Here is a 24,790-nt window from a genome sequence, read left to right on the forward strand (position 1 = left end):
TTCCTATTTTGCATCTGTTTTCTCTCAGAAAGGAAATGTAACATCAACTGTTCTTCACTGTCCTATTAAGGGAATAGGAGAATCCAGGATATCTATAAACAGAAAGATAGTGAGGAAACACTTAGCTAACCTAAATGAATTCAAGTCTCCAGGTCCAGATGAATTACACCCCAGAGTACTGAAGGAGATAGCAGAAAAAATTTTTGAACCCCTCTCGATAATCTTTGAAAATCTTGGAGAACAGGAGAAGTCCCAGAAGACTGGAGAAGAGCAAATGTTATTCCTATCTTCAAAAAGGGGAAGAAGGTGGACCCAGGCAACTATAGGCCGGTGAGTCTGACTTCTATACCAGGTAAGATCTTTGAACAAATTATTATACATGTATGTCAGTACATGGATAAGAATTAAGTGATTAAACAGAGTCAGCATGGGTTTATAACTAATAAGTCATGTCAGACTAACTTCTATGACAGAATCACTGATTGGGTGGATCAAGGAAATGCTGTAGATATAGTATATATGGAATGGACAAGGCAACTGTTAGGTGGATTCATAACTGGCTTAGTGATCGGACCCAAAGAGTGGTCGTAAATGGCTGAACATCCAGTTGGAAGAATGTCTCAAGTGGGGTACCACAGGGCTCTGTCCTGGGCCCTGTATAGTTCAACATCTTTATCAGCGATTTAGATGAAGGAATTGAGGGTAAACTGATTAAATTTGCTGATGACACAAAGCTAGGAGGGATAGCTAATACTAGAGAAGAGAGAGAGAGAGGATTCAAAAAGATATAAATAAACTGGAGAAGTGGGCAGCAACTAACAGAATGGTTTTTAACAGGGAAAAATGCAAAGTACTACATCTGGGCAATAAAAATGAAAAAAGCATATACAGAATGGGAGGAATAGGGCTAAGCAAAAGCACATTTGAAAAAGACTTGGGTATACTAATAGATCACAGACTGAATATGAGTCAACAGTGTGATGCAGCAGCAAAAAAGGCAAATTCAATTCTAGGATGTATTAACTGAAGCATACAGTCTAGATCACGTGAAGTCATTATTTCCCTCTACTCCTCTTTGGTCAGACGTCATCTGGAATATTGTGTCCAGTTTTGGGCACCACATTTTAAAAAAAGACATCAACAGACTGGAGCAAGTTCAGAAAAGAGTGACCAGAATGGTGACCGGTCTGCAAACCCTGTCTTATGAGGAAAGGTTGCAGGATTTGGGAATGTTTAGTTTGCAAAAGAGAAGACTGAGAGGAGACTTTATAGCTGTCTACAAATATCTAAAGGGCTGTCACATTGTAGAAGGATCATCTTTATTCTCATTTGCACAAGGAAAGACTAGAAGCAATGGGATGAAACTGAATGGGAGGAGACACAGATTAGATATTAGAAAATTTTTTTTTGACAAAGTGATCAATGAGTGGAACAGGCTGCCACGAGAAGTGGTGAGTTCTCCTTCAATAGAAGTCTTCAAATAGAGGCTGGACAGACATCTTACTGGGATGATTTAGCGAATCCTGCTTTGAGCAGGGGGTTGGACCAGATGGCCCAGGATGTCCCTTCCAACTCTACGATTCTATGATTTTTGTTTGATCTCCTACTGCTTTTGCACCAAACTGATTTCCGCCCGCAATCGGGGCGAGGGTGTATACGGCGGAAGAGGAGCTAACCTCTTTTTTTCACTTAGTGTCAGCCTCCAAGTGGCAGTAGCATACTCCCACAGTACCTGTGTCCCCCAATGAGCGTCTCGGAGAAAAGGATTTTACGGTGAGTTATCACAAAAATCCATGTTTTTTGTTTTTTTTTACTCTGTAGCCATTAAAGGGGCTGTCCACTACCTGGAAAATACGCAGATCGGCATTTCCTCATTGCATAACACTGGTCTGAGTACAATGACTTTGTTTTTTTTGTTTTTTTCTCGCATTGCACTTGTCCGGTTTATATGCTAGTGTACTCTGGGGATAGCAGCTGCTGCTGGAGATTGTTCTGATGACTGCAATACTCAAAAGAGGAGATAGGCACTGTCCCTTTCACTACCAAGGGTGTTGCTCATCAGAACAATCTCCTGGAGCAGCTTATTCCCAGGGAAGCGGGGTTGGGCTTGCGCCACGGCTAGATGCAAACTTCGGCCTTGTGTAACCCAGAGTTGCGGAAAAATGTTGTGACTTTTGGTCTTTTAACGTCAATTTGCTGAAATTGGAGTTGGGGAGGGGCTAGAGCGGGACACGATGTGGTCACGCTGCCTATCCAATTAGTCAGAACTGTTTTGCACAACTGGGATGCTACGCCTAGCATTTCTGGCACAACACACACCAGATTGACATTGAAATGAAAGGGTACTTATTTGCTCATCGTTTTAATATGACAGTCGGGAGTAAGGTTGTAGCGACCCCCCCAGAGACGGAAAATCTATGGGGTCTCAGCTACCGAAGGTAGTTGAGACCCTGGAGAACATTATCCGGGTCAGATTTTCCGGTGCCCGATGCCATGATCGCTGATATTCAGGGAATAATGGCAATCACAAGAAAGGTGTGCCCATAGTTTCAGTGATTATTCTCTCTTCCAACAGGATATACATGTTGGAGGAGAGAGAAATGATGCCCCCCCCCCCGAGAGGTCCTGGTACCTCTGCCATCCCCCTGGCCCTCCTGCTCCATCCCCCGGCCTGGCATCATCTTTCTGGGGAAAAAAAAGGTCAGATATTTGTAGTACACCCTCCAGGATCTGCTTGCCAGTGCCCGGCAACAATAGGAAATGTTTCCTCTTGGTTCCTTATTGATCAATGTGATAGGGTCTATCACAGTGATCAAAATAAAAAATAAATAGTAAATCAAATATCTTTGTCACCCCCCTTAGTTAGATAAAAATGATGAAATAATTTTTGCTTTCTTTATTCCATTCTTTGCATTTGGGGTTAGGGTCGGGGTTAGGCTACTTTCACACATCAGGTTTTCGGCGTCAGGCGCGATCCGGCGTCGTGCCGGATCCGGCAAATATTTCGTAAAACCGGATGTGACGGATCCGTTTTTCTGCCGGATCCGTCTTGTTCTTGACAGACAAAACCGGATCAGTCTCATCCGGTTAATCCGGTTTTTGTTCCGTTTTTCGACGGATTACGCCGGATTCGGTTTTTAAAATCGCCCCTTGTGGCCTTCCGAACGGGATTGGCTACTGAAAAACTATATATACCGTGTTCCTACAGCCCTTCTTTGACAGGTTGTAGAGGAGAAAGTGCAGGTTGGAGAGAAGAGCAAGTTACTGGCGAAGATGGATGTTGTGATTGGAAATATTTTGAAGAATTTGGCGGATTTTACAGCGGAGGCGAATTGTTTGAGGGTGATTGTTCTGGAGAAGGAGCGAGCGAGACAGCAGCGCATCAGGCATCGTAGACGACGTTTATGGATCCACCCCATCACAGCCAAGAGAATGACGCGTGGGGTCTATTCTACACTCTGCATGGACCTTAGACGAAACCCGGATACATTTTTTGGATATGTTCGGATGAAAATGGAGAATTTTGATTACTTAGTGGAGCGCATTGCACACCTCATAAGAAAAGCGGACACCTATTGCTGCTTCTCTGTTTCACCCGCAGAGCGTCTGATGGTGACTTTAAGGTAAGCCACATTTATTGGATATGCTCGCATCAGAGCACACTTTCACTGCAATCTTGTTGGTGGTAGTTTGTATCTCCAAGTGTTATAGCTGAGTTTTGGTATGTAATGCTGTGATTTAAAACTAATTGATTGTTTTTTAATTCCCCACAGATTTCTTGCAACTGGAGAATCCCTTTCGTCACTGCATTTCCAGTACAGACTCGGGATTTCCACCATATCTGGAATAGTGAAGTACACATGCCGTGCACTGTGGGACTCCTTAGCTGAAGAGTTTTTACCAGAGCCCACAACAGAGAGGTGGATTGAAATTTCAGAAAAGTTTCAACAGATATGTCAGTTTCCGAACTGCTTGGGCGCTGTGGACGGGAAACATATCCGCATTGTAAAGCCAGCTGGATCGGGATCGGAATATTTCAATTACAAGAAATATTTTTCAATTGTCCTCATGGCCATCGCTGACGCGGAATACAAATTTATTGCTGTTAATATTGGGGCCTATGGCCGCTCCAATGACTCTCAAGTTTTCAAACTGTCTGCCATGGGGCGTAAACTGTATGGAAACACCTTCCAGTTCCCACCCCCTAGACCGCTGCCGCAAACATCTGGTCCACCTATGCCATTTGTCTGTGTAGGGGATGAAGCCTTCCAGCTGTCAGAACACCTTTTGAAACCGTACGGTTGCAGAGGATTGACAAGAACAAAACGCATTTTTAATTACCGCCTCACAAGAGCAAGAAGAATGGTTGAATGTACCTTTGGTATTCTGACAGCCAAATGGCGGGTCCTATTGACTGTGATCAACCTCAAGACAGAAACTGTGGACGAGGTGATCAAAGCTTGCGTGGTACTCCACAATTTTGTTAGCTGCAAGGAACCCATTTCCATTGAGGACACCTCTGAAGAAACCACCTTGCAAGATTACCAGAACATTACCACTAGAAGTTCTGTGACGGTTTCAGTAATGAGGGACAATTTTGCACTATACTTTATGTCACCTCAAGGCAGAGTACACTGGCAGGATGACAGAGTGTGAAAGATTTGTGCCCTTAACCAAACTTGTGTACCTTCTGTACCAACAGTATATACCTTTGCCAACCAAAGTTGGCTGTCTTGTCATGGTCTTACTATTTTTACCTTTAGGCCACAGGTGTGTACCTGGTTGTGTTTTATGCAAAGTATTTCACCTTGTAACAAAAGCTGTGTACATTGTTAGGAAATCACCAACAATAAACACAACTTTTTAGGTGAAATACTTTGCTTCAAACACAACCAGGAACACAACTGTGGCAAAAAGGTAAAATGTACCCACAGTTATATACCTGGTTTTGAATACCTTTTTACCTTTGAAATACCCTGTATTTAACCTTTTTTTTAAGCATAGTTCGCCGCAGAAAGAAATGACAGACAACCATTGTGAAACGATAATTTAACTTTTATTTAAAATATTTTTTTTTTTGTAAAATGTTTTTAATGTGCAAAAAACTTTTTTAATAAAGGTTTTAAAACCAATAGGCATTTTTATTAAAAAACACATTATAAATCTGTGTAGTGTGGGGTGGAAATACTGCTGGAGGGGCTGCGGGACACTTCGACACTGGGAGTGTGGAGAGAGGACTGGGATCGTGGTGGGGAAGGAACAGTTAGAGGTGAAGGTGTGGAAAAAGCTACAGAATGGGTGGACATGTGGGAGGCAGAAGAGGTGGTGGGCGGTGGAGTGGAGGGTTGGGCAGGGATTGTAGGAGCAGATGATGTTGATGGCAAGTTGTATGGGGAAGGAGTTTGGTAGGGGGAAGGAGTTTGGTAGGGGGAAGGAGTTTGGTAGGGGGAAGGAGTTTGGTAGGGGGAAGGAGTTTGGTACGGGGAAGGAGTTTGGTACGGGGCAGGTTGCTGGAAGTGGGGAGATGTCTGGTACTGGGGAGGTTGCTGGTACTGGGGTGGTTGCTGGTACTGGGGAGGTTGCTGGTACTGGGGAGGTTGCTGGTGCTGGGGAGGTGGCTGGTATGTAATAGGAGGGGGAGGATGGAAAGTGGCTGGAGGGGGTGCAGGTGGAGGAACTACTGGGGTGGGAGGAGGAGGTTGGGAAGTAACGTGCTGGAGAGCACTGTGGCATGAATGCATTACATGCATCTGCTGGGTAGAAGAGAGCGTTTCCATGCGCTCCACAACAGACCTGAAAAAGGTGTGGTTTGGCGAAGATCTTGCTTCTGAATGCATGGTTTGCAGAAGTGTCTTCACCTCCAGAATGCTGGAGTTGATCTGCTGAAAGCCTGCGGAGATTTGCTCTGATAAGACTTTTAGACAGTTCTGGAAAGATGCATTCAGATGCAAGAACTCTGGCGCATAAGTCTTTTCCTGACCCCTCTGCCGCTGCCGCCCAGTACCCGCAGGTGCACTAGAGGTGGCAGGGGCAGAAGGGTGGGGTAAAGGGAAAGCGATCTCACCAGCAGCTTCATGTAATGTAGGCGGCCACGATGCTCCTGTGCTGGTGGATGGGACAGATGGATCGAATGTGTGGGAAGGTGCAGATGTACCGGGGCGGTCGAAGTGTCCCTCGGTGCCAGTCTCCTCAGGGATCGCCTCAGAAGGGTCCAATCGTGCAGGCTCCCGAGTGCTGCTCACCGTGCTGTGGAATAAAGAGAAAAAAAAAAAAACAATTAAAATAGTGACATGGCATGGCCCTGGCTGAAAAAAAATTGTTACATCTAATCATTTTTTTTTCACATGTGGTGTGTAATATTTACCTTCTGGTGACCATTGTTTCCCGGAGGAACGACAGGGCTTGTGCGTACTTGTACTTGCTCCTGCGTCCTCCAGATCCACTCGGGGCCCGCATCTCTTTATTGAACTCCTTCTTGAAACGATCCCTCACAGACCGCCACCGCTTCACAATTCTGTCCCTTGAAACGAGAAAGGAGTGGTTAGTATACAACATCAGTGTTTCCCAAACTCCAGTCCTCATGGTCCCCAGGGGTCATGTTTTCAGGATTTCCATAGTAAATGGAAATCCTGAACACATGATCCGTGGGGACCACGAGGACTGGAGTTCAGGAAACACTGGTTTACATCAAGCAACCGGTACTGTATATACTTACGCTGTTTAATCTGGGCCCGAGCATCAAGGTCCTCCCAGCGGTCCACAAGGAGCGAACAGATTTCCTCCCAGAGTCGTCGGGTAACGATCAGGTCAGCATGACGGCAGTCAGCCATATTCCATAGCGGCTCCCTTTCTCTGACGAGATCGATGAGGTGGTCCACATCAATCCCTCCATCCTCACCATCAGAGTCGGGAGCACGCTGTGAAGGCTGTTAAAGAAAAAGACAAAAATAACATAATTAGCCTCCACAAAAGAAATGAAATAAAAAGTGCAAAAAAACAGCAAAAATATTATACTTACACGCTGGTGACCGCCGCATCGCTGTCGCCGACGACCCTGGGAGGCACTGCGAGGACCTCTTGGCCGAGCACCAGATTGGGAAGACTAGAGAAGAAAAGAAAAAAATTATGTCTTTGGATGTAGGCATTTGTTTGCTGTGTGTGGTCTGCAGAACATTGTTTTCCCTTCACCCATGACAGCGCCACATGAGAGAGGGATCCGCCCCGCCAGGACAGGAACCTACTGAAACATAAGGGGCGGCACCTCTCCCCCGCTTCAGTTGGGTTCCTGTCCTGGAAAGGAATCCCTCTGACAGCGGCGGTGCCTGTCAGGATGAAAAGACCCAGGGCCGTCCCGGCGTGTAAAAATGCAGGGCTGGCTTACCTGCGACGCTGGCCGTCGGCAGCTGGTAGCGCAGTCCCCGGGGTTCTCCTCATACGGGCCCCGGGTTCGTGCGGGCACGGTCCGATGTCCTCCCTTCGGAGGTTCCTCCCTGTGCCGCCCTCCCCCTGCGCGCGCGCCCGTTCCTTCCCCTGCATGCAGGGGAAGCCGGGGGCAGAGACCGGCGTCTGACGTGGGAGCGCGACCGCTGACGTCATCTGGACGCGACGGTCATGGCGCCGGGCGCGACGCCGGCCAGGAGAAGCGGCTGGCGGTCGCGGGGGGGAGGGGTAATGAGGGGCTCACTCACCACATAAAAGGAGCAGAAGCGGCTGCAGGGGTGACAATGGCGTCTCAGGAGGATCGCTCACCGTCCCCGTTGTCCCTGCCCCCATCGCAAGCTTCTGGTCGCAAGAGCCGCTCGAGCGGCAAAAGCAGCAGCCGTCCGAGTCACCGATCGAGGGATTCCTCGAGATCAAAAGAGCGCAGAGCGCACGCTCCTTCGCAGCCCCAGAGCCCGGTATTCGTCTTTCCTGGGTGGTGAGTGATCTCCGTGAAATTTAGACAATAATAGGCCTTCCTATGTCTTGTTTTTTTCTCTTTTAGGGAGGCAAAAAAGCTATAAGCAAAAAGAAAAATAGAGAATGTGCCATATGCCACAGCCCTTTAGCAAAAGACTACCAAAAGGACTTATGTGTCAGCTGTATCCAGCGGACTATGGCTGAAGAGGTGCCGAGCCTGGCAACAAACCTCAGATCGATAATAAAATCTGAGGTACAGGGCTCACTTAAAAAATTATTAAAAAAGAAAAGTAAGAGTAGGAGAGCCTCCCCGAGTTCCTCATCAGGCTCCTCCTCCTCTTCGGAGTATCAAGTTGAGCACGGGTCATCTTCATCCTCAGACAGTGATACGGGGGGCAGACCTTGCTTTCCCGTAGAAGATACGTACGCTCTCCTCAAAGCCATCAGGTCCACTATGGGCCTGCAAGAGGAGAAGGTAGAGAGATCACTGGAGGATGTAATGTTTGGCGGCCTGCAAGAAAGGAAGAAGCGTACCTTTCCGGTCAATGACAAGGTTCAGGCCCTAATCGAAAGAGAATGGAAGAAACCGGAGAAGTCAGGTAGCCTTCCCTCCTCTTCAAAGCGAAGATACCCCTTTGAGGCTAAAGACACGGACGTCTGGGACAAGGTCCCAAAGATTGACGCAGCAGTGTCTAGATCTTCCAAGAAGTCGGCCCTGCCCCTGGAGGACTCAGGGGTTTTGAGAGATCCCTTGGATAAAAAAGCGGACTCATACCTAAGGCACACTTGGGAGGCAGCGGCAGGGGGTCTTAAACCGGCAATAGCCGGCACCTGCACAGCCCGGTCATTAATGGTCTGGTTGCAACAACTTGAAGAAAAATTAGTCTCCAAGGTACCAAGAGAGAAAATATTAGGAGAAATGTACTTGCTACACGGAGCTGCCGCTTTCTTGGCTGACACCTTCGCCGACTCAATGAGGTTAACGGCAAGAGCAGCGGGGCTATCGAACGCCGCAAGACGGGCGTTATGGCTCAAAGGCTGCCCTGGGGACATTCAATCTAAGGCGAAATTATGCTCGTTACCATGTGATGGGCAGTTCCTGTTTGGGAAAAACCTGGATGACATCCTGGAGAAGGCCGGTGATAAAAAGAAGGGCTTCCCCAGATTCATGGGTGATCAGAGGAGACCGCCCTTTCGGAGGGGAAAGTTCAATCGGGGCCGTCCCCCGGGAGAGCGGAAAAGGTGGGACGACAAGAGGAAAAAAGAACCAGGGTTCATGTTCGGGGGAACTACCTCAACCGCCAAAAAATCCCCGCAATGACGCCAGCCCTCCAGTGGGGGGAAGATTGAAGCTCTTTTCTCAAGAATGGGAGAAAATATCGGCCAAAAATTGGATTCTGAGCATTATAAAGAATGGACTAAAAATCCCTTTCTTCCAGCATCCGAGAGCTTCATTTGTGGTAACCCCCGTCAGAAAGGAACCAGGAGAGCAATCAGCCATAGAAACGGAAATTTTAGGACTGTTGGAGAAACAGGTTTTAATAGAGGTCCCAAAAGATCAAGAGAGAAGGGGGTTCTATTCTCCCCTCTTCCTAATAAAAAAACCAGACCTTTCCTTCAGAACGATAATAAATCTCAGGCGCCTCAATCAATGGATCATGAACCAAACATTCAAAATGGAATCGGTGACTTCGGCCATAAAGCTGTTACACCACAACTGCTTCATGGCCGTAATAGATTTGAAGGATGCCTATTACCACATCCCGATGCACCAAGAATACCAGAAATACCTCAGGGTAGCCCTATACATCCAGGGCGACCTCAGGCACTTTCAATTTACAGCTCTTCCGTTTGGCATCTCCATAGCGCCAAGGATTTTTACGAAAGTAATAGCGGAAATGACAGCTTTCCTTCGAATCCACAATGTGATTATGGTGCCTTACTTGGACGATTTTTTGGTCATTGGCAATTCAGAACATCACTGCGCACATCAGGTAGAGAAAATAACAGAAACCCTGCAAAGACTGGGTTGGATGGTAAACTTAAAGAAATCAAAACTTCAACCCCTAAGGAAACAAACATTTCTAGGTTTCGTCTTGGACTCCGACCGTCAAGTTTGTCTCTTGCCAGAGAAAAAACTAGAGAAGGTGAGAGAAATGACCCTTACGGCAATACAGCATCCTCACATGACCCTAAGAAGGGCAATGTCCCTTTTGGGCACGCTAACAGCCTGATTCCCTGCGGTAAACTGGGCACAGTTTCATACCCGACAACTGCAGGCGGAAATCTTGTCAGCCCAGAAACGATTGAAAGGGCGTTTAGAAGGGAAGCTGGAAATTTCCGAAAAGGGGAAAAACTCTCTCACTTGGTGGCTAGACTGCACAAATTTAGCAGGAGGAACTTTGTGGCACAGGCCCGTGTCCGATGTAATATTGACGGACGCAAGCTCCTCGGGATGGGGGGCACACCTGAGAGAACAAATAGCCCAAGGGTCCTGGGGTCACCTAGAGCAGAAGGCTTCCTCCAACTTAAGAGAGTTAAGAGCGGTAAACAGAGCCTTAGAGGCATTCATTCCCATGTTACAGGGTCAAAACGTCCAAATTATGTCAGACAACAGGGTGGCAGTGGCGTATGTCAACCACCAGGGAGGGACAAGGTCAAACTCCCTAATGGACGAAGCCAAAAGAATCTTTCTCAAAGCAGAACAACATCTAACCTCCCTGACGGCCCTACACATCAAATGGACAGAGAATGTTCAAGCCGACTTTCTAAGCCGCAACAAGTTAAAACAGGGAGAGTGGGCCTTAAATCGTGTAATATTCCAGAGGATAGTACAGTTATGGGGGCAGCCAGTGATCGACCTTTTTGCCACCAAAAACAACCGGCAAGTGAGGAGGTTCTGCTCATTAAACCCAGGGGAAAACCCGTGGGCAGTAGACGCTCTGCAAATCCCGTGGCTGTTCAAACTGAGCTATGCCTTTCCCCCAGTAGCGTTAATCCCGGCAGTGGTAAAAAAGATAAGAGATGAGCAAGCCAGAGTAATCCTCATAGCCCCGTTCTGGCCAAAAAGACCGTGGTTTTCACTACTACAAATGATGTCTCTCTCGGACCCGTGGGTACTGCCAGAAATTCCAGATTTATTAGCTCAGGGGCCGATATTCCACAAACAAGTCAAGGGGTTCCATCTGACGGCGTGTAATTTGAGAGGGCACTTTTGAGAGATAAAGGGTTTTCCCCGGGGTTGGTGACTACTCTAATGAAAAGTAGAAAACCAATAACAACCAACATATATGGCAGGACGTGGAAAAAATTTCTACAATTCCTGGGAAAACCGTTAGGTCAAGAACCCCCAATCGAGTCCATCTTGGAGTTCTTGCAGGCAGGCCTACAGCTAGGCCTGGCGGTTAATACCCTCAAGGTACAGGTTTCAGCGCTGGGTGCATTATACAATTGCAATATAGCGGCAAACAGATGGGTAGCCAGGTTCATAAAATCTTGCCACAGATCTAGGCCAGTTTCCCTACCAAAAATAGCTCCATGGGATCTAAATCTGGTACTGGAAGCCCTTACGAAGGAGCCGTTTGAACCCATACAGCAGATTTCAACTAAAAATCTCACCCTAAAAACCATCATTTTGGTAGCTCTAACGTCGGCACGTAGAGTTAGTGACTTGCAGGCCCTCTCAGTCAACCCACCATATACCCAGATATACCAGGATAGGGTGGTTATGAGAACAGACCCTGCTTACTTGCCGAAAGTAGTAACTAACTTTCACCGAAACCAAGAAATTGTCCTCCCTTCCTTTTGCGAGAATCCGAAAAACCCAGGGGAGGAGAAATTTCATAGCCTAGACGTTAAAAGAACCCTAGTAGAGTATATGTCTATAACCAGCCAGTGCAGGAGGTCCCAGTCCCTATTCGTAGCCTTCCAGGGTGCTAGGAAAGGTTATGGAGTGTCAAAGGGGACTATTGCCCGATGGATTAGGGAGGCCATTAGTGTAGCTTATTCAGCTAGTGGCGTCCCGGTTCCTGACGGCATCAAGGCTCATTCCACCAGAGCCGTGGCGACCTCCTGGGCTGAGAAAGCAGAGGTATCAATAGAGCAAATTTGTAAGGCCGCTACCTGGGCCTCACCCTCAACTTTCTTTAGACACTATAGACTAAATCTATCCTCCTCTGCTGACTTGACCTTTGGTAGAAGGGTGCTGCAAGCGGTGGTCCCTCCCTAAGGTGTTCGAAGTCTCCAGAATCTCTCATGTGGTGCTGTCATGGGTGAAGGGAAAACCACCATGGTTACTTACCGGTAGCCGGTTTTTCCGGAACCCATGACAGCACCCGTATATTTCCCCCCCTTTTCACCGTTTGGGTGTGCACAATAGTCGGGTGTATTTGTGTGATGTGGTGTTGGATAAATATGTAACTAACCGGGAAGTCCTCTCAAATGCTCTGTAATCCAACTGAAGCGGGGGAGAGGTGCCGCCCCTTATGTTTCAGTAGGTTCCTGTCCTGGCGGGGCGGATCCCTCTCTCATGTGGTGCTGTCATGGGTTCCGGAAAAACCGGCTACCGGTAAGTAACCATGGTGGTTTTCTATGTGTTGTGTGTAGTGTGATGTTGTGTTTCTGCGTTTGATGCAAAAAACTTACCAATTGTGAGCCCACTCCAGGTGTCTGTCCACCCCTTCCTTCTTCTGGGAGCTCCTCTTCAGCTTGTGATTCCTGTTTTGAAATAAAAGGCAATGAATAGACATATATTACAGAGATGATGGATTTTGGAAATAAAAACTTACCGTCAAACGCTGACGATGCGAGGGAGGGCTCCCAGAAGATGTCCTGTCTTCCTGCTGGCCAGACTCCATGCCTGTGGGTGGAGTTACTGCTGCTGCCAGTGCTGCCACTGTTGCTGCTGCTGCATCTCTTGGGCGGCTGTTGAATAAAGAGAAACAAAGGGCCAATGAATATCTTGATATTCCATGGCCCTAGTTTGGAGGAATGGGGGATTTGATAATTACCATCTCTCATCTGCTGCTGGACTCCCCTCCCGTTGTTCAGCATGCTGCTCCATTTGGGGTGGTGGTGGTGCTGATGGTGCTGCTGCAGTGGTCTCCTGCTTTCTCCTGCGCCTGTTTGCTGTCTTGGGTGGCATGTTGGGTGTGGCTGAGGGTCCCACTGTCATGCTTTTATATATGTCTTGTGGGCAGAGCTACTGAGCCGGATCCGGCGCATTGCGGCGCTCATAGGCTTTCATTGTGCGAAAAAGCCGGACACGCTGGATCCGGCGTGTCCGGCTTTTTCGCCGGAGACAAACGTTACAGTAGCCGTTTTTTCCAGACTCCGGATCGCGACACATTGCCGGATCCGGCGAAAACCGGATGAAACGCATGGCGATCCAGCTCTAATGCAAGTCAATGAGGGGGAAACCGGATCCGGCATTGCATTTCGCCGGATCCGGTTTTTGTCAAAAGTGCCGGATTGCGCCTGACGGCGAAAACCTGATGTGTGAAAGAGGCCTTAGTATTTTTTTCCAAAAGTAAAAAAATAAGCAAAAACTGACGGCTAGGGTTGAGCACGTGTGCTCGCTACCTGAGATGGCATCGGGTGCCCAGAGTATCGTGGCATGTGTGTTTTTTTTTTTTTTTTTTTTGGGGGGGGGGGGGGTGTCTAACAGCTGCGAAAGATGCAGGGCAGGGTCTCGAGCATTACACTTGAGCACCCGCAATATTTGGTGAATCCGCGAGCACCGCATGCAAACTGAAGTAACGAGCACTTGCGCTCAACTAATGACGACCTATTCATTATGACAACCAAATGTTATCAAATTCTGTGTGTTTAAATTGCTCACTATTCCACTGGATAAATTCCTTGAAGGGTGTGGTTTCAAAAATAGCGTCACTTTTGGGGGTGTTTCCACTGTTTAGGCACATCAGGGGCTTTTCAAACGCAAAATGGGAAATGGGGTTCTGGGTTCAAATCCCACCAAGGACAACATCTGCAAGGAGAGTTTTTATCTTCTCCCCGTGTTTGTGTGGGTTTCCTCCAGGTACTCCAGTTTCCTCCCACACTCCAAAGACTTATAGGGAATTTAGATTGTGAGCCCCATTGGGGACAGTGATGATAATGTATGTAAAGCACTGCGGATTAAGATAGCGCTATATAAGCAAAGCATATTAAATAAAAAATAAACTTGGTATCTGATAGTAATTCCATCAAAATTTACATTCAAAAAGTCAAATGGATCTCCTTCCCTTCCGAACCCTGACGTGTGGCCAAGCAGTAGATTTCCCCCCCAAATAAGGTATCTGCATATTGAGGAGAAATTGCAAACCTATTTTGGGGTCCATTTTCTACTGTTACCCTTGTGAAAATAAAAAAAGTTTGGGTCTAAAGTACATTTTTTTGAAAATAATTAAATGTTCATTACTCTGTCGCCTCATTGGGGGACACAGAACCATGGGTGTTATGCTGCTGTCCACTAGGAGGCGACACTATGCATAATCTGAAAAAGATTAACTTTAGCTCCTCCTCTGCAGTATACACCCCTGGACGGAGTCAGCCTTCTCCAGTTTTTGCTTAGTGTCGCAAGGAGGCACACCTTTTTTCTTTTTTTCCTTTCGTCGGAACAGATGAAGAAAAGTGGGTCTCCAGCGAGACTCCCGGCATGGCTCCTTCCTTGGCCCCCTTTTTAGGGGTGCCCAGTTGAAGTGGAGATGGCGGTTCCCCATGTCGCTCCTTCCCCAGTCCCTCGGGTACTGGTCCGAAGTTGAGACCCCCCCCCCCCCCCTTCCCCAACCCCCTTCAGGGTCTGGGTTGAGGTTGAGGCAAGGATGAAGACCCCCTGACGGTGACAGACGCACCCTCCCTAATCCCCCGCAGGGGTCATTAGGTTGAGACGCCACAGGTAGGGTCGGAGTACAGACAGCATTCTGTACCAGGGACCCCAGCCCAGCTGTGGGATCCTGCTGGGGCCGGGGGAGGGTGCAGGCAGACGTGGCACAGCAGAGACAGGGCTTTCTGCTCCCCTGCCTCTGCAGCAGCAGTGGCTCCATGGTGCTCCAGGGACCCCCCACACAGGTACCGCTAGCCCTGCTGCCCCCACCGCTAGCCAGTCGCCCATTCCGGGGGGGGTCCGGTGCAAATCCGACCCCCTCCTGGACTACCGTGCCGCTCTGGAGCCCTCCTGGGCATCAGGCCTCTAATCTAGACCGCGGCTTCGGCCTAGCCGAAGCCGCCGCCTTTTCCCCGCCCCCCGCCCCCCGGATGACTAAAATGACACGCTGGAGTGTCATAGAAGGGGCGGAGTGAGGCAGAAAGGGCGCGTTTTTACAAGCCCAGCGCGCCCTTTTCAGCTCTCCGCCCCCTCCTCCCTCTCCTCAGAGTCCCGGTGGCCATTTTTTTTGGATGAGATCCAGGAGAGGAGCATCACAGCGGTCTCCGGGGGGCACAGAACTAGGATCTGTCGGCGCTGGACCTAGGGGCACACCGGTGGTGTAAGCTCACAGCTGGGTTTTCATTACTCAGCTGTGAATCCGTACTTCCTAGAAGGCTCTCTGTGGGTTCCCTCTGCGTAGCCACCCCTGTACGATCCCTGATAGCCAGCCTCTGTGCACTATGCCGGGCTCAAGGAAGAGAACCAGGCAGGAATGTTTCTATGCATTCTGCACAGCCTGCAAAGCCACGCTCCCTAGTGGTAGCACGTATCCGCACTGCCGGGACTGCATCCAGAGCTCTGGGTCAGAACCCCAGGGAGTCCCTACTGACGCTTCAGTGTCACAGGCCACGCCGGAATGGGCAACTCAGATGTCACAGTCTATGACGCAGTCCATAGACAACCTAACTGCCGCATTGCTGCAAGCTCTGCAGAGTCGGGCCCCGGCTATGGACTTTACACAGCAAATGGACAGCTTGTCTCAGGAACATGCTGCTTCCGACTCTCACAGACGTAAGCGGACTCACAGGTCTCGATCACCTGAGTCGGCCTATAGCACAAGGTCGTCCCCTCCCCCAGGGAGAGACAGCGTCATTCCAGGTCTCCTAGGCAGTCCCCTGTCACAGACAGACAGAGTGCAATATACCACAGAGATCCCCCACCACAGAAGACCCCTGCCCCAGGTCGCCCTCCAGGGATCACCTTAGTGAGGCACAGGATTCGGAGGGCATCTGTGACTCCGACTCAGATAACGAAACGGAGAGGTCCGTGGTACCTTCTCCCCCCTAGCAATACAGCGCTAGTTGAGGACATAATCTCTGCCATTCATCGGGTGCTAAAAATTCCAGAGTCGGCCCCGGAAGTCCCAGAACATAGGATTTGCTTCGAAAGTGTTCAGAAACCACCTAAGGTCTTCCCTAATCACCATGAGTTTGAGGAAATACTTACCAAACAGTTTGCGCAGCCTGAGAAAAAATTTGCTAATCGCAAATATTTGGAAGCGAAGTACCCCTTCCCACGGACAGACACCAAACAATGGACAGATCCACCTGAAGTGGACCCCCCGGTTTCTAGGCTAGCAGCGCAGACCTTACTCTCTCTGCCAGATAGCTCAACCCTCAGGGACGCAGCAGACCGGCAAGTAGAACGCATGGCTCGTTCTATTTTCGAAGCGGCAGGCGCCTCTCTGGGCCCTGCGTTTGCTTCAGTTTGGGCGGCCAAGGCCATCCTGGCTTGGGCCAAAAACCTACAGGAGGGTCTTCAAGCTTCAAATCCCGAGCTCTCGGACCAAGCGGTCCAGATAGCAGTGGTAGCAGACTACATGCTTCATGCAGCCCTGGATTCCGCAAGAGGTATAGCGGGAATAGCATCAAACGCCATCACGATCCGACGCATTCTCTGGCTGCGAGAATGGAAAGCGGATGCGGCCTCGAAGTCCCTCACGCGACTTCCGTATCTTACTGGAAGACTTTTCGGCGAAAAGCTGGACACAATGATAGCCAATGCCACTGGGGGTAAGAGTACCTCTCTCCCTCAACTAAAACCGAAACGCACGTTTAAACGAAGAAACCAGACGCGATTCCGATCCTTTCGGAATTCCTCAGGCTGGTCCGTCTCGCGCCCAGCGCAAAACCGTAACCGCTCTCCGCGCAGGGACAACCCACGGACGCAGCAGCGACCGGACAGGTCTTGGCAGTCGAAAGCAGGCCAAGCGAAACCCAAGGGAGGAAAACCTCAGAACTTCGCTTCATCATGACTCACGAACTCCGGAAGACACCCCAGCAGTAGGCGGCCGACTTTTACTCTTCCAGCAAGTCTGGCTGCCTATTCCAGAAGACAGGTGGGTCAGGGAAATAGTGTCTTCCGGATACAAGATAGAGTTCACTTCCGCTCCACCGAACCGGTTCTTCCTTTCTATTCCTCCAACACCATTAGACAAGGCTCCTGCTTTCCACCAAGTGGTCTCCTCTCTCCTTCAAGCAGGAGTTGTGGTGCCGGTTCCCGCGAACGAGAGATTCCGTGGGTTCTACTCAAATCTGTTCGTAGTCCCCAAGAAAGGAGGCAGCGTCCGACCCATACTGGGCCTAAAACAGCTCAACAATTACGTACCAGTCCGTCACTTCCGCATGGAGTCCCTCCGGTCCATCATTGCATCCATGGAGCAGGGAGAATACCTTGCCTCCATAGACATACAGGATGCGTATCTGCACATACCAATTGCCCCACCAAAGGTTTCTCAGGTTCGCGGTCAACCAAAATCACTACCAGTTTGTCGCCCTTCCGTTCGGACTCGCCACGGCTCCAAGAACGCTCACCAAAGTCATGGCGGCCACCATGGACGTTCTGCACTCAAGAGGAATTCTAGTCATCCCGTACCTGGATGACCTCCTCATCAAGTCTCCCACTTTCAAAGACTGCGAGGTCAGTGTCTCAATCACAGTAGACACACTGAGTCGCCTGGGATGGCTAGTCAACCTACAGAAATCGTCGACTATCCCAAGTCAGACTCTAACATTCCTGGGAATGTTATTCGACACCTCCAGGGGCCTGGTGCTCCTTCCCAAGGACAAGACACTGGCCATCCGTCTGGGAGTTTGTACACTCCTTCGCAGTCCTCCTCGATCTCTCCGGTTTGCCATGAGAGTCCTCGGCCGGATGGCAGCAGCAATAGAGGCAGTGCCATTTGCCCAGTTTCACCTCAGGGTCCTTCAACTAGCCATACTCAGCTCTTGGGACAGGAATCCCTTCTCCCTCGACAGGGAGTTCAGGTTGACGTCGTCAACCAGGAGGTCCCTGCATTGGTGGCTCAAACCAACCTCGCTTACACTAGGGAAGCCCTTTCTCTCAGGACAATGGAAGATCCTGACTACCGATGCAAGCCTGACAGGCTGGGGGGCGGTGCACCTACATCACAGGGCACAGGGCAAGTGGTCACCGAGGGAAGTAACATTGCCCATCAATATTCTGGAAATCAGGGCCATCCACTTGGCACTGAGAGCCTTTCATCACTTGCTTGCAGCCTCGCACATACGGATACAGTCGGACAATGCCACGGCTGTGGCATACGTAAACCACCAAGGCGGGACCCGCAGCGCCCAGGCGATGAGAGAAGTGGCGCATATCCTCCGCTGGGCGGAAGACACGAGGTCGGTACTTTCTGCGGTCCACATTCCGGGTGTAGAAAACTGGGAAGCCGACTTCCTCAGCAGGCAAGGAATGGACTCGGGGGAGTGGTCTCTCCATCCCGAGATTTTTTACCAGATCTGTCAACGCTGGGGAACCCCGGAGGTGGACCTAATGGCATCCCATCTCAATACCAAGTTCCCCAATTTCATGGCCAGGACACACGACCTGCGGTCGCTCGGAGCGGATGCCCTGGTCCAGGACTGGTCCCAGTTCCGACTCCTGTACATTTTTCCACCCCTCCCCCTAATCTCCAGGGTCGTGAGGAAGAACAAGCAAGAGGGAGTTCCAACCATCCTCATCGCGCCAGACTGGCCCAGACGTACATGGTACGCCGACATCGTTCAACTTACAGCAGACGTCCCCTGGTGTCTACCCGACCGTCACGACCTTCTGTCTCAAGGTCCGTTCTTCCATCAGAATTCAGGGGCTCTCAATTTGACGGCATGGCCCTTGAAACCTGGATTCTAACCCAGGCAGGTTTTTCACCGGCAGTCATTGCGACTATGATCAGGGCAAGGAAGCCTGCCTCCGCCAAGATCTATTATCGTACCTGGAGAGCTTTCTTTTCTTGGTGCGAATCTCATGGACAAGTCCCACTCCCTTATTCCCTCCCGAAGGTACTAGGTTTTCTTCAATCGGGTCTAGATGCCAAGCTATCCTTAGGCTCGCTTAAGAGTCAGGTGTCGGCGCTTTCAGTCCTTTTTCAAAAGCGCATTGCTACTAAACCGCAAGTAAGGACTTTCATCCAGGGAGTTTCCCGATTGGTTCCTCCCTACAAACGTCCGCTGGATACATGGGACCTCAATCTGGTCCTGACAGCATTGCAAGCTCCACCCTTCGAACCTCTTAGAGGAGTTCCACTCTCCATTCTGTCTCAGAAGGTGGTTTTTCTAGTGGCGATCACCTCGTTACGCAGAGTGTCGGAATTGTCAGCACTTTCCTGCAGACGGCCTTTCCTAGCCTTTCACCAGGACAAGTTGGTTCTCCGCACAGTACCATCCTTCCTTCCGAAGGTTGTGTCCAACTTTCACCTCAATGAGGAGATTTCACTGCCATCCCTTTGCCCGGTTCCGGTTCATAGAGTGGAGAAGGCTCTGCATACGCTTGACCTCGTCAGAGCATTGCGGATTTACGTGTCCAGGACTGCACCTTTCCGGAAGTCTGATTCCCTCTTCATTCTTCCAGAAGGTAGTCGCAAGGGACTGCCGGCTTCCAAGGCTACCCTTGCCAGGTGGATCAAGTCCACCATACATGAGGCCTACCGACTTAACAGTTCCCCTCTTCCGGCCGGTATCACGGCACACTCTACACGGGCAGTAGGGGCCTCCTGGGCCATTCGGCACCAGGCTTCGGCACAACAAGTGTGTAAGGCGGCCACTTGGACTAGCCTACACATGTTTACGAAACACTACAGTGTTCATACCCAGTCCTCAGCGGATGCGAGCCTGGGTAGACTGGTTCTGCAGGCGGCAGTGCCCCAAATTTAGGGACCTGCTAGCACAATATTCGTCCATTGCTTCCCACCCAGGGACTGCTTTGGGACGTCCCATGGTTCTGTGTCCCCCAATGAGGCGACAGAGTAAAGGAGATTTTTGTGTACTCACCGTAAAATCTCTTTCTCTTAGCCTTTAATTGGGGGACACAGCTCCCACCCTGTTGCCCTTATGGGCCGTTGTTTATGGTTGAGTTCTCATATTGTTCTTTGAGCTCGTACATAGTAGCCTTCTTACAGGCATGGTTATGTTATTTGGTTATGTTCCTCCTAATGCTTTTGCACAAAACTGGAGAAGGCTGACGCCGTCCAGGGGTGTATACTGCAGAGGAGGAGCCAAAGTTAATCTTTTTCAGATTATGCATAGTGTCGCCTCCTAGTGGACAGCAGCATAACACCCATGGTTCTGTGTCCCCCAATTAGAGGCTAAGAGAAAGATTTTACGGTGAGTACACAAAAATCTCCTTTTTTTCCTTCCATATAGCTTCAGTTAGTGTGAAGCACCTGAAGGGTTAATAAACTTCTTGAATGTGTTTTTGAACACCTTGAGGGGTTCAGTTTTTTGAATGGTGTCACTCACTTATTGGGTACTTTGTGTTATATAGGCCCTTCAGTCACTTCAAATGTGAGGTGGTCCCTAAAAAGTAAAAAAGAAAAAAAAAATTACATTTGTTGTAAAATTGAGACATTGCTGATCAACTTTTGACCATTAACTTCCTAACAAAAAAAAATTGTTTAAAAAATTGTGCTGATGTAAAGTAGACATGTGGGAAATGTTATTTATTAACTATTCTGTGTGACATATCTTTCTGAATTAAGGGCATAAGAATTAACCCCTTCATGATCGGAGCTTTTTTCGTTTTTTGCTCCCCTTCTTCCCAGAGCCATAACTTTTATTTTTCCGTCAATATGGCCATGTAAGGGCTTATTTTTTGCAGGACAAGTTGTGCTTTTGAACAACACCATTAGTTTTACCGTGTCATGTAACAGAAAACGGGAAATAAATTCTAAGTGCGGTAAAATCGCAAAAAAAGGTTGCAATCCCACAGTTTTTTTGTTTGGCTTATTTGCAAGGTTCACTAAATGCTAAAACTGACCTGCCATTATCATTCTCCAGGTCATTAGAAGTTCACAGACACCAAACATGTCTAGGTTCTTTTTTATCTGTGGTGAAAAAAAATTCCAAAGTTTGCTTTAAAAAAAAAACAAAAAAAACAACAAAAAAAAACAAATTGCGCCATTTTCCGAGACCCGTACTGTCTCCATTTTTCGCCATCATGGGTCAGGTCGGATGAGGGCTTATTTTTTGCGTGCCGGGTTGACGTTTTTAATTCCTTTTTTCTGCAGATGCCATCTTTTGATCGCCCGTTATTCCATTTTAATGCAATGTCTCGACGACCAAAAAAAATAATTCTGGCGTTTTGATTTTTTTTTCCCCGCTACGCCGTTTAGCGATCGGGTTAAAGGTAATTTTTTTTTTTTTTTTTTTTTTTTTAAATATTGATCGGGCGATTCTGAACGTGGCGATACCAAATATGTCTGTTTTTTGTTTTTTTTTTTATTTTATTTTGAATGGGAAGGGGGGTGATTTGAACTCATGTTTTTTTTTTTGTTTTTTTTTTTTAAACTTTTTTTTTTTTTTTTTTACTTTTGCCATGTTTCAATAGTCTTCAAGGGAGGCTAGAAGCTGCCGTAGCTTGATAGCCTCTGCTACATACAGGCGATGCTCAGATCACCTCTGTGTAGCAGATTTACTGCATTGCTATGAGCGCCACAGCAATCCGGCATTAACAACCATAGAGGTCTCAGGGAGACCTCTGGTTGTCATGCCGACGAACTGATGACACCCGATCACGTGACGAGGATGGCCGGAGTTTGACAGCGGCCTTTAACTAGTTAATAGCCGTGGGTGGATCGCGATTCCAACCGCGCCTATTGCGGGCACATGTCAGCTGTTCTAAACAGCTGACATGTCCTGGCTTTGATGCGGGCTCGCCGCCGGAGCCCACAGCAAAGTGCAGGTTCTGCCATCAGACGTACTGTTCCGTCCGATGGCAGAAAGGGGTTAAATGTTTGAAAATTGTGACATTTTCAATATTTGTGAAAAAAAATATTTGCCAAAATTAGCACAAGTCATATGGAAGACATTTTATTGCTATCATGAAGTACAATAGATCACGAAAAACATTCTCAGAATCAGTGGGATCCGTTGAAACGTTCCAGAGTTCTAACCTCATAAAGTGACACTGGTGAGAATTGTAAAATTTGGCTTTGAAATTCCGTTATTGCTCTGAAAAGCCATGTCAAAATGGCTGTATTATCAATTTTGAAAATTTTCCTGTCTAATATTAAAATGAGCATTTTAATGAATCCAGCTCATTTTAAAGCGCTCACATTAGAATTATACAATCATGTTAACATTTTTTTTTTCTTTTAGAGATCTATTTTATGCTGTGTTTTTTTTGTTTTTTTTTTGTTTTTTTTTTTCGTTTTGTGAAATGCGGTGATGGTTTCATTGTAAAGGGAGTTTGTCGTCACTAAATGACTGTTCAAACAAAGCAGTCCATTGGTGTTTCCTTGGCAGGGAGCAGCAGTTACGTTCACATTCCCTCCTAATTGTTTTCTATCTACCCCAACCCTTCACAGGCTTCTGTAAAGTTACAACCATCAGTCAGGGAAGAGAGCTGAGATAGATGGGAGAACTAGAAGGTGAGAAGGTGAACCTTTTTGGCTACACCAAGTGTGCACCGAGGGCTTGAAATTGGTTTGAATAGTAATTTTTTGCCGAAACGCCCCCTTTACAAGAAAGCACAAGCATTGTCAAAGAAACCATTTTGCTGAACTTTGAATTGTTGGCTGTTTAAATTTCAAGAATTGTAGCTGTTCAAGTGTAATTTTTGTTATTTTATTTTACTAGAAAGAGGCTAATTTATATGGTTCCCATCCATTCTACTTGGCTTTGGAAAAAGATGGTTCAGCTCATGGGGTGTTTTTGTTAAACAGCAATGCTATGGGTAAGTATTTTACTTTAATGAATGCTTTTCATGTTCTTGTAAGATGTGGAAGTAACCACTGGCAATCTTGTCCATTGTAAAATGTTCACAAAATTGGTTGAATGTGCTAATATACTGTTCACTAAAGGGAACGTATCATGTAGGATGACTCTATTAACCTGCAGATAATAACGTTGTGAAGTGCCCAGCCGCAGTGCTGAAAGGCTGGCACCTGGGAGAAAATGAACTTTTTTCCTTTCCCCAATGACTTCACCACACGAGAGAGGAGATTCACCCATCAAGGACAGAAACGTACTGAAGGGCGGAACCTCTCTCCCACATCAGTTGGTTTTCTGTCATTGAGGGAACCTGTATCTGAAGATCATGTGCAGAAGAGGAACGAAAGGAGCTTGCCCAGCCCAGTTGCCTTGAACGGCTCCTAGCCTGTAGGGCCGGTGTCGGGTCCTGGAGGTGCTTCTGCTGGTCCAGTAGGGGCTCATGCGGACACGAGCTGCTGAGACTTTCTATATATTTGCCGGCTGCCGCATCGATCCGGGTCTGCACATGTGCAGGACATGCTGGGCGTGGCAGGCCCTGATGACGAGCGTGTCGGTGACTTTTGACCTAGTTCCACTTCTGGGGGGTCCAGAAGAAGCAAGAGGTCCTGTGGCCGGCCCTCATTTAAAAATGTGGTCTAACCACCAAAGAGCGAGTTTGCTCCAGCTCTCTTCCCCTTTATGGTCATGGAGGTGCAACAGTAGCAGTTGCATGAGTGTCAGAAGAAGCAACAGTAACGCCAGCCAGACAAAACCCAAAACGGAGACAAAATGAACATATACCCTGCTGTAAGTTAATAAGTAAAAGCAAAAGTGCATTGAAAGAACACAGGGTACTTAATAAATGCTGTTTTTGATTAAAAGAACAAACAAAACAACGAAAACGCCATCCCACCAGCGTCAAGATGTACTCAAATCAGTATGGTCATGTCATGGTATTAAAAACTTACCATGCGTCATAGTTACACCAGTGTGAATAAGGGCTGAGCAGGACCGGGTCCTGAACATGGACTCACAGCAAATGGGAAGCTATATAAATGTAATTTCCAGCTCAAAGGAAGGGAGGCCACACCCTTACCTGCACTAGTTGCAGAAACCTGACATTCAACGTGAAAAAAAAATAACTGAAGCATAAGTTATTATGCACGCAAAATATGAGCATGTTCACACTGGCCATTAAAAAAAAGTCCAGCCATAAAAGCAGAGTGGATCATGGATTCTCTGCGTCTATGGAAGAACAATCGTGAGATTTCATTCACATTCCAAATCCGGTATCCTTCCTGAACAACTGAGTGGTCGGTGATCTTTGTAAATGTTCACCATGGCAATTAGGCCCTTTTTTTAATTTAATTACTAGAAAAGGCCAAAGAAATGCGGTGCAAAAATTAAAAATGAGGACTGTGCGCTTTGTAGGGATAGGTTACCAAGCTCATAGCAGAAAAGACTGCTCAGCATGTATCCAGAAAACTATGTGAGGAATCCCCAAATTTTGCCATGGTTTTGAAGTTCGTCTTTAGGGGAGAAGTTAACGATTCCTTTTAAGACACTGATGTACAAAGAAATTGATAGGAAAAGGAACAAAAGATACAGAATGTTATCAACCGATTCAGACAAATCTGTAAGATCGGAAAGTGAATGTGTATCTGATACTTCTTCCTCTTCATCCTCTGATGGCGGAGCAGGTGGTAGTCCGTGTTTCCCTGTAGAAGACATGGTTGGATTGGTCAAGGCTGTAAGGGCC

The 24,790-nt window shown here is 47.9% G+C and overlaps 1 protein-coding gene across 1 annotated transcript in view; it reads left to right on the top strand.

The window, feature by feature from the left end:
• GAA (alpha glucosidase) overlaps positions 1 to 24,790 on the top strand; it is a 148,495-nt gene that overhangs the window by 24,567 nt on the left and 99,138 nt on the right. Inside the window, exon 5 of the mRNA XM_073588085.1 lies at positions 22,918 to 23,014. Within this exon, the coding sequence (XP_073444186.1) occupies positions 22,918 to 23,014 (97 nt within the window). The remainder of the gene's footprint in view (positions 1 to 22,917; positions 23,015 to 24,790) is intronic.

This window comes from Dendrobates tinctorius, unplaced genomic scaffold (genome assembly GCF_039654945.1).
Source record: "Dendrobates tinctorius isolate UK_male_01 unplaced genomic scaffold, ASM3965494v1 ptg000103l, whole genome shotgun sequence".
Taxonomy (NCBI): Eukaryota; Metazoa; Chordata; class Amphibia; order Anura; family Dendrobatidae; genus Dendrobates; species Dendrobates tinctorius.